The 10,280-nt window shown below is 43.6% G+C and overlaps 1 protein-coding gene across 1 annotated transcript in view; it reads right to left on the bottom strand.

The window, feature by feature from the left end:
- The window catches only part of LOC134465961 (proteasome subunit beta type-11-like), a 31,967-nt gene that overhangs the window by 9,925 nt on the left and 11,762 nt on the right, over nt 1–10,280 (bottom strand). Inside the window, exon 5 of the mRNA XM_063219860.1 lies at nt 7,156–7,280. Within this exon, the coding sequence (XP_063075930.1) occupies nt 7,156–7,280 (125 nt within the window). The remainder of the gene's footprint in view (nt 1–7,155; nt 7,281–10,280) is intronic.

Genomic DNA, 10,280 nt, shown 5'->3' with positions numbered 1-10,280 from the left:
TGCACACACACACACACACACACACACACACACACACACACACACACACACACACACACACACTAGGAGAAGCTTGCTCTCTGTAACAAACTGTTCCAGCATCGCGGGTGTGGTCTTGTAATAATTGTAGCTGTGGTTTTATTGACAATGTTCTTTGTGTATTGTTTTTTTCACTTTTTTATTTTGTTTTGGGAAGTTGGCAAGCTGTCTAATTGTCTACAATTTTGTCCTGGTGTTGGGGGGTGGGGTCAATTACCTGCAATGAGATCAGACCAATTTAGCCAAACCAAGTAGGATCACCTGTGAATGTCAAGTCTTGAAATGTGTGTCTCTCTCTTGCTATCATTTGACTCTGAAGAAGGTGTAGCAACACAGAAACGTTGGTCGCGTGTGTGCACAAAATAAAGTCTTGAAAACTAAGCTGCAGTGTGCTCCAGCTTCTCCTTTCCAGTGATGTCTGTCCCACTGTGATGCACCTGCAAGCAGGGTTGCCAGATGAGGCTGATGATTTCCAGCCCAAAAAATGCTCAAAACCAGCCTAGAAGCTCAAAATCCCGCCCAATTCTATTGATTTCTATGGCTAAAATTGGGCGGGTTTTTTCTGCTAAATGCCATTTTTACCCGCACACGACCATCCTAAGCAGCCCAATTGGGCGGGAAACAGCCCAATCTGGCAACACTGCCTGCAAGCTGAGGGAGAGATGATGCATAGAGTCCCAAATAACTGGGTGTGGCCTGTGGAACTTGAGCATCGCAGTGCATTATGGGGATTGTTGTCACAAATCCACAAGCACTAAAAAGTCATTTTCTGCCTTTTCTTGGCCAAGAAGGCACCAAATTAGAAATGTATGTTACTATTCTACTATAAATATGACCCACTTTCAGTAACATATTCATGTCTCCACCGGTGGAATGCCCCTTTAAGGAGATGGCATTGATCAGGTCAATCCCATGTGTGTGCACGTGTGCCATGCCGTGCATGTGTGTGTGTGTGTGTGTGTGTGTGTGTGTGTGTGTGTGTGTGTGTGTGTGTGTGTGTGTGTGTGTGTGTGTGTGTGTGTGTGTGTGTGTTCAGGCATGCATACCAAGCATGTGTGTCTGTGTGGATTGGTATGTCCCTGTGTGTGTGTGTGTGTGTGTGGGTAAAGTGTGTGTGCATGCGTGTGTGTGTGTGTGTGTGTGTGTGTGTGTGTGTGTGTGTGTGTGTGTGTGTGTGTGTGTGTGTGTGTGTGTGTGTGTGTGTGTGTGTGTGTGTGTGTGTGTGTGTGTCTGTGTGTCTGTGTGTCTGTGCGTGCGTGCGTGCGTGCGTGCGTGTGTGGTAAAGGAGGGGGAGCCAGAGCAGAGGTGATGGGCCGAGGTCGCTCCTGCAGAGATTAAGTGGAAATCTACGGGAAGGGAGAGGGCTTCACGCCTGGCAGAGCCCGGCCCTGATGGGCCTTGCAGAAGACCGCTGCTGAATGTCAAAGACCCCCATGACCAAGTCACACTGGCTGCATGCCGGCCTGGACTGGTCATCTGGCATACAGGGCATTTCCCGGTGGGCCGACTGTCTCCAGAGGCTGTTGCTGCAGGGGTTATCTTTTTTGTAGCTCCTTAATGCACGCCGTTACGTACATCCAGTGGCACGCTGTAATAACCATTGAAAAGTTAACTACTAGAATGCTACAGTACTACAATTACACAGGGCCTTTAGTAATGCACTATGACTTGGTCATTGCATTCTGGTAACAGCAAATTTATAACGCTGTGTCTTAACGGCGGGTTAAGAGACTGGCCCACAATTTACGTACAAGGGACTATACAAATATGCCCGGGGGATTTGGTGGTCCCAGACCTGCCCTGGCTATATGGGTGGGCAGTGTGTATATGGAAGGGGGAGGGAGGGAGGGAGGGAGAGAGGGAGGTGAAGGAGGTGAAGCGGCAGGGGGGGGGGGGTCTTGATGAGAGGCAGGCAGAAGATTGAAGGTGAGCAGAGGAAAAGACAGACGCTGTGAAGACTGAAGGAGGTGTGTGTGAGAGAAACAGAATGGAAGTAAAAATCACCAGATGTCCATGACATTGCCCACTTGGGCAGAACAAGATGGCACAGGGGGCACTGTATGTTTTTTTTCTTTATTTTTTGCTGCCAATAAGGAGGTTGTTTTTCTCAATGCCTGTCTGTCTGCCTGTCCGGTTGCCTGCTGTGTCTCTCTGTCTGTCTCTCTGTCTGCAACATACAGTAACTCAAAAAGTTACACAACAATGTATTATTCTAAATTGTATAACACATAGTATGTTGGTATTCTGGTTGTATTCAGGCTGTAAGCTTTTGCAAAAAAATGGGCTCACTGATTACCTCAAATTCTGAAAGCATCCTGAAAAAAATATAGGATGCCTGAAAATCTCCCATCACTGGTGGAAAAACATCTCTACATCAGTCAATTTTCAGACACATATTGGCAGCGGCAGCCACAATCATCTCATTCCCCGGGTGCAGCTCCAGCTTGTTTTGTTTTTGTCAGTGAAACCTCCCATAGGGTAATAAGGTAATAAGGGGTGAGAGCATTAATTAAAGTACACACACACACACACACACACACACACACACACACACACACACACACACACACACACACACACACACACACACACACACACACACACACACACACACACACACACACACACACACACACACACACACACACACACAAGCAAGCAAGCTCCAAGCAAGCACACAGAGCACAAGCACACACACAAGCATGCACACACACAGACACCCTCTCAATCCTGAAATAAACTCTTTCATATTGACCCAAATATCTAGCTGCACCCCAGGGGCTGGATATCATGTCATATAGCGACCATGCCTCTGTCACATTGACAATTAGAGAGATGTATTATGACCACACGTCCCTAGTTTACAGACTGCCGATGTTTGTGCACCGCCAGGGCGACGACACGGTTTTACTATCTGCTGCAACCCCTGACGCTAACGTTACTATCTCTGTTATGTGTGATGGATGGTTATGGCATGTCTACTGGCTTTAGACATGTCTGTGCCATCAAATTGGCTATAACACACCGCTGTAAAGCGGTTTTACAGTGCACTCTTTGTAAGCCCATGACAATGCCAAGCCACATTTCAGTACATGTCTGCAATGTATTATTCTGAAGTGAACAAAAGATTTTTCAAACGGAGTTTTTATGGAGGCCTTATTCACTTATGGAGGACTCCCATTTGCTGTGGACACGTATAGGTGATTGTGGAATGTTCTCATTTGATTACCATTGACTACTTAGCATCTGTCAGCCACAATGTGTCCCCTGCGATTCTCAAAGCTGATTTGTGCGTGCGTGTGTGCATGTGTGCGTGCGTGCGTGCGTGCGTGTGCGTGCGTGTGAGTGGCTATTCATGAATGTGTTAGACCTGTTAGAGTTGGCTGGAGGGGTAAAAAGAGAGAGAGTGATGTGACACCTGTGCTGGGGAGGGAAGGAAAGGAGGAGAACATTTGTCCTCGGAGACACAACATCAAAACCCTGCACACGTAGGACACATATTACAGTCCTAATCATTCAGCTGCCATAAATCACCCGTGTCTACGAGAGAGAGAGAGAGAGAGAGAGAGAGAGAGAGAGAGAGAGAGAGAGAGAGAGAGAGAGAGAGAGAGAGAGAGAGAGAGAGAGAGAGGAAGAGAGGGAGTGAGAGGGAGAGAGGAAGAGAGGGAGAGAGTGAGAGGGAGAGAATACACAAAGCATGCTTACGCACAGATAGGGTTTTGAGCCAATGGCAGATACACTGCATTATTGTAACGTTACCCATCGATAGTGCATTCATGTATTCACACACATACATACAGTGGGAAAGAGAGAGATGGAGGGAAAAATGGTTCCTCTTAGAACCTATTGTTCAAAGCAGCCCTCCTCCAGGCGCCTGACAAAAGACAAACATCAAGTTGATACACAGTCCTCCTCGCTCCCCGTAGAGGAGTGCAGTGTGGGGACTGGAGAGAGAACCATCAAGAGCAATTTACTGTAGAGGCCGCGGGGCACGGGGGCACGACATAGCATGATAAAAATAAAACACACAGAAGTAAAGTGACCACGGCGGAGGCCATCACTCTTGCTGCCGCCGCGCCGAGAGGAGCTCCTCTGACCCCGCCGCCATTTGCCTCCCAGGCCCGCCCCGCCTCGCCTCTGTCGCCGTGGCAGCCGGGCCGGATAATAAAACAAACGGACAGACACCCCACATTTGTACCGCCAGGCAGGACCGGGGTATGCTGTCCTGGGTATGTTGTCCCAGGCCCAGGGAGATAGGGGTGGGGGGGGGGGGGATTTGGGTCCCCATTACATTGTATGCATTGAGTAGGGGGCCCTTTCAGCTAACTTTGTCTGACTCCTGGGCCTGGTAAAAGCTGTCAGCATCCTTGCCGCCAGGTTTCACCAGACAGCCAGCGAGCCATCCAGGGGTTTTAAACACCCCTGCACCAAACACCACCAACACCACCAACCATCAACAAACAGCAACAACAACAACAACAACAACCCTCTCCAGTCTTCACTCTCTCAGGGAGGGGTTTGAGTGCAGTACGCGAGTGGTGCGGAGGGAGAGCGGGGACAGAGGCCCATCTCTTCCACTGACTCCCTACCTCCATCATCTCACACTCACTCCATCACCGCCTCCGTGGCATCTGTAATAACCGGCGTCTAACAGAGAGTAGGCCAGAGCAGAGGAGGGCGCAACAGTTGCACGCAAGAATCGCCAGTGTGAGTGGGCTGGGAAGCATGATCACCACGGTGACATTTCGCAAAATAAAACCTGGCAAGCCGTGATCGGAAATGACAGCGAATGAGAAATGTTGCTTTTTTTAAAACTGTAGATGGAGCAGAAACACAACGGTATACACAATCATTATAGCTGTTAATAGTTGTTTGTCTGAGTTTTTTTGTTTTGTTATTGTTTCTCTCTGGGTTTCCTGTGAAGGAAAGAACGGAAAAAGAAACACATGAAAATAGCAGGGGGACAGCGACAAAACTGACAAGACCGTGAACGTTGTGAGCACAGCCGTGGTGAAAAACGACACCCCTCAAAGGAGGCGAGAGCGGGAGCGGGAAATGCAGGCCCCTTCCGAAAGGGAGGCATGGATGCGCAGGAAAACACAAACCCAATTATCCTCGGGGTGAGCGCCGCTGTTTTGCAGAGCTGGCGCGCGCTTAAGGACTCAACCACGCTGATTACACGATGCCTCAAGAGGCTCCGGGGTGGACACAAGATAGCGCCGGGAGTCATTTCCTTCTGCCAAATTGACTTCTCATTTGTTTTCGATCTGGGTACAGCTTACAGACAGAGAAAATAAATCCCTCCCCCCCCCAATCTCATCTGCTACTCCATCATCACCAAAAGCTCACGCGCCTATCCATTCCATTTGGCACTTTTATGTTTTCTTACATCGTGTAAAAAGGGGTCTTTTAAAAGAGGGAAAGAGAAAATAGTGAGATACACTGAAATAGGCCTCTATTTGGTTTCAGTGTTCATGTCATGCGTAAGCAGCAGCAGCCAAATATCATTGGGCTATCAAATCAAACACATTGAGATCGTCAAATGACAGATGGCTCAGCGGCAGTTTATTTATGGAACAGAACAATAGTCTCATTGGCTGTTTATACCAGTGTCTCCAAATGGCTTTTTAATACTTTCTTTTGCTTGATTCAGATTTTTCAACCACTTCTAATGAACAGGCCGATATGACACTTCATCTTAAGCCCACAGGCCATTTTTTGTCTACTTAGAAAAGACATTTGAAACCACAATGAATCCTATATATTATTATCAAGGCACCTGTGACATTTATTCAATAGTCAATTTCAGGACCATGGAACCTGTTCTCCTTAATCCTATAAATTCGCAATTTAGCACAAATAGTTTGGTCAGTAAAAGAGAAAAAAATCTAAGTGCTAAATTAAGGCCTAACATTTTATATTACACATGTAGTTTTTTTGTACCAAGTCTCATTAACATTTTTATCAATCCCCCATGCTGTATGCATGCAGTTTTCTTCTCTTCATTTGTCGCACCACAACAGACCAGCTAATTTTCATGCAGGCCTATTGGAATCCCATTTCTTTTCGATCTAACTAGTCACCTGTGAAACAAGTTTTTAAACCATGGCTGGGGGCGCAAGTCCAATATCTCTCCCCATTGCCTTTATTAGTGTTTATTTCTAACCATAAAACTGCCGGGGGGGATACGCACAGCCGGCCACGGGTCGTTACATAGTAAAACAAAGTGACTGTATAGCGCATATCATTGCTGTTGTCATGGAGGAATTAGAATTGTTTGTCTGAGTTTGAAATGGAGGGCAAGTCAGAAGAAGAGACACAAAACATAAACATCAGGCAACAGCAGCACACGATGCTGCATAACCATGCTATAGAATATACCAGACCAGGGGTTCCCAACCTGCTCCAAGTTGGGGCCCACTTGAAATGTTCCCAAATGTCCGGGGCCCACCGGGGCCCACCCGATAAATAAAACAACTCAAGTGAAATAGTCATCAGTTAAACACATAAATATTATTCTGATTTTCAGAAAATTATTTGGAATACCTTCCTGGCCCCAGCCCCCAGTTTGAGAATTGCTGGAATAAACCATTCTCTGGGAGAGGAATTATCTTAATGTTTCAATTCAGCAAGCACAAACACACCGCAATACAATGACAACTTGATAAATACACAACCCAATGTTTCATGAGTTAATCAGGTAGTGCACAGATTGTTTTGTGGCAGTGTCAAGGTTAATGCCCCTTTGTTAGACGGTGGAGGCGTTCACTCTTGGGTCTGCTCAGCACACGTTCAAACCTAAGTAACGCTGCCTAATGTACAGTATCTAATTTATAGTTCACTCTTAAATATACACTGTGAAGGCCTTCACTGACTCACAAATTATACATGTTAATATCCTTTCCCTGTATTCTGTATGGGTGGCTGGGAAATGTGATTGGATAGCCAAGGCTATTTCTTCACACCCACCCACATTCACATGAAGCTGAGGACAAAAAAACATGGTCACATTTAGGGTGCATGAAAAAAATACAGGCCTAGTGTTGAGGTGTGACGCTGTTTTTTAACGGCGATAGTGTGCAAGTGAAAATGCGTGCAACAGAAGCTCACTCCCACTCTCAGTGACTCCACCAGCTGGAGCCTTGGCTCTGTGAAGTGTGTGTCCACGGGGAAGCGGCGCCCCCACATCTTCGCAAGGCGTGAGATGGGCATTACAGCAGCCCACTGGCTCTGGTAACGGTCTGGGAACAAGCAGACAAGACAAGACAAGCAGAACACAATGCATATGTGCACAATAAACTGAGACGACTCAAGGACGCGTGCAAATGAATGAACGAACTGAACATAAAAGACGTAGCTTTCTCTTTCTTTCTCTCTCCCCCTCTCTCTCTCTCTCTCTCTCTCTCTCTCTCTCTCTCTCTCTCTCTCTCATTGTGATGTGATGTAATGTAGTGGAGAGCTTGTAAATGCGGAAAATCATTCTCCCAGGGTTGCCATTGACGAGAAACACCTGAGGGTATGAGAGGGAGTCTCTTTGTGTTGTCCCATGTAAAAACAAAATGATATTTCAGCTACGAGGAGCTGCAAGGACTTTCTCAGTACTTATTATTCATGCTCAGATAAGCCTCCCAGATTGCTTTCAGACAAGCTCCAAGAAATGTTTACACTGTCACAGTTGACCATTGACTTCCTCTTTTTTTTTTTTACTAGGTCCCATAACGAGGAGTAAAGTCAGCAAAAAAGCTATAGCATATTGTATTTTTTTCCCAAAGATTTTCTTCTACATAGAACATAGCTCTAAAGAGAAAACAACACAAACCTTGACAAGGTGTAATGTGATGGATGGAGTTCATATTCTATTCTTTTATTCTTTAACCAAATTTCCACATAATTTCCATATTTTTTTCTTTTATCTTTTTCGCTGGACTTAGATGTTGAACTTCTTAACCCTTGTGTTGTGTTCAAAAGCTGCATACACCTGTGGTGTTCGGGTCAATTTTGACCCGTGATAGAAAAACTCAGCCACAAAATATCTAAAAACACTAATTCTTATCAAATACTGTTTTTCTTATCATAGCTAACTTGTTATGTATTAATATCCATGGAAATACTGTTTTATTTATCCATCTTTTTGACTTTATTAGCCTATTATCTTACATTAAGCTACTCGTTTTTTGATGACCAAAAATATGAAAATCTGTATAAATTCACTATTTATACTTCCTAAAGTGATACAATTAGTGGTTATGTTGTTCATGTATTACAGCTGATATGGGGGTACAACAACCCCACTTTTTAAAATTAATTGTTCTCTAATATTAGAAAATATTATCAATAGTGACATTTGTGACGTTCGGGTCCAAACCAAAAAGAGATTTATAGGAGGATAAAGACAAAATGTCAACTTAATTCGCTTTTCAGTGCATAAAATGAATGTTGTTGACTTGTTTTTTTTTCAATGTTTCAAAGATTTTAGTGTGGTAAATATAGGAAGTGACAATTCTGTCAGAGTCACAGCTATTCCACCAATCTAACGCAAAGAAATGTGAAATGAACACCTAAATGAACATGAAAAAATCATACTATTCATATGAATCCACTATGCTATGAACCTATCCAGCTGGATGATCTTATTGCCACATCAACTTTATGGAAAGAGTTCTACATGTTTGGGTGCCATTATAGATTTTTCATATGTTTTTTGGACAAAATAATGTGCAAAAATTTATTTAGCCAAAAATTAGCAAAAATTCTCATTTTATAATGCAGAAATGGATTCCCTGACCATGAAAACATATGAGCAGACACCAGAAATACAGCTGTATTCCTTTCACAGCAGGAGATATGACACATTAGGTATGTATACATGGGCACTTCTGATCCGATTAGAATAGGGATATTTTTCTACTCCGATCAGGAATTCCCTTGTATACGGCCCGATGGAACTAGATTTCTTTGATCGGATCAGAATTCTAATCGGACTAGAAGAGGTAGTGTAGTCCGATCAGATGGTCCATGTATACACTCTATTCCACTTGGTTGTTTGTGACGCAATCGTGTCACATATTTTAACAAATGAAGCTCTGGTTATCCTAACATTTTAACGCCATATTGGTCGCTGAATTTCTGCAGAACAACTCTCTCCCACTAACCCGGGCTTCGTACTCTCATCCACAGACTTCTTTCTTGTTTGCGAGGTGTTTTAAGTGAACTGGTGACGCGCGCGTCGGAGTGCCGCTGTTACGCACTTGCCCATAAGCGCAAGATTAAGTACAGCAGTGTCGCTTCCCGCTGCACTTTCAGAAAGACTAAAATTATAAATAAAGCAAGTGATACTTTCATGTTTATCGCAGTTTCAACCATATAGCCCGGTCTGTTGCTAACCACTGTCCCTGGTAACCGCGCGTGGCAGGTATTCGAACGTTCGAGGTCAATGTAATGTATACACTTCATTCCGATCAGACTAATCGGATCAGATCTATTCCGATCGGCGAAAAGAGCGCCATATATACACAGCTATTGTAGTGTATGGGACTTCCTGGTGGCCATCTTGGATTTTCATGATGAAAAAGCTGGCTAATAAATTGCAAGGCAAGAAATATATTTTCCCCACTATGAATTACCAAACTGAGGATAAAGGGCAACCAACAGCTTTTCAGAAATGCATACAACAGCCAAAAATCAATTTTGACCCGAACACCACAGATGTTAAAAAAAATTTAGCCCTTTAAAATGTACCAAAATGATTTTTAAAAAAAACATTTTTAAAAATATATATATATATATATATATATATATATATATATTTGTGTTGAAATGATTGTGACTCAGGATTAGATGAAGCCTCATTCCAGGGCAAAAAAGGAAATTGTATTTTTTCACAGTTAAACGGTAACACTTCCAAATAAGGGGCCATAATTAACTGCAAAGTAGCTAAAAGCTAATACTTTAGTAAGGGTTAATAATCATTACTTAATGCCACATTAGACACATTGTTATTAATGCATATTTTAAACATTAGAAAGCAGTTACTTAACTATTATATAACTATTACCTTGTGTTACAAGTTAATAGCATAATATTATTTAAGTAATAGATAAGTAAGGGTACAGTTAATAATTAAGTAGCTCATAGGTCATACTTAAAGTGGAAATGAAGCACTGACAACTATTATCATTTTTTGGCGGCTTATTTATTTTCATAAACGAATGGATGTTCGTTGAACTGCACGTTTAAGTAGT

Source organism: Engraulis encrasicolus, chromosome 16 (genome assembly GCF_034702125.1).
Source record: "Engraulis encrasicolus isolate BLACKSEA-1 chromosome 16, IST_EnEncr_1.0, whole genome shotgun sequence".
Lineage (NCBI taxonomy): Eukaryota > Metazoa > Chordata > Actinopteri > Clupeiformes > Engraulidae > Engraulis > Engraulis encrasicolus.
This window is presented reverse-complemented; position numbering and strand designations above follow the sequence as displayed.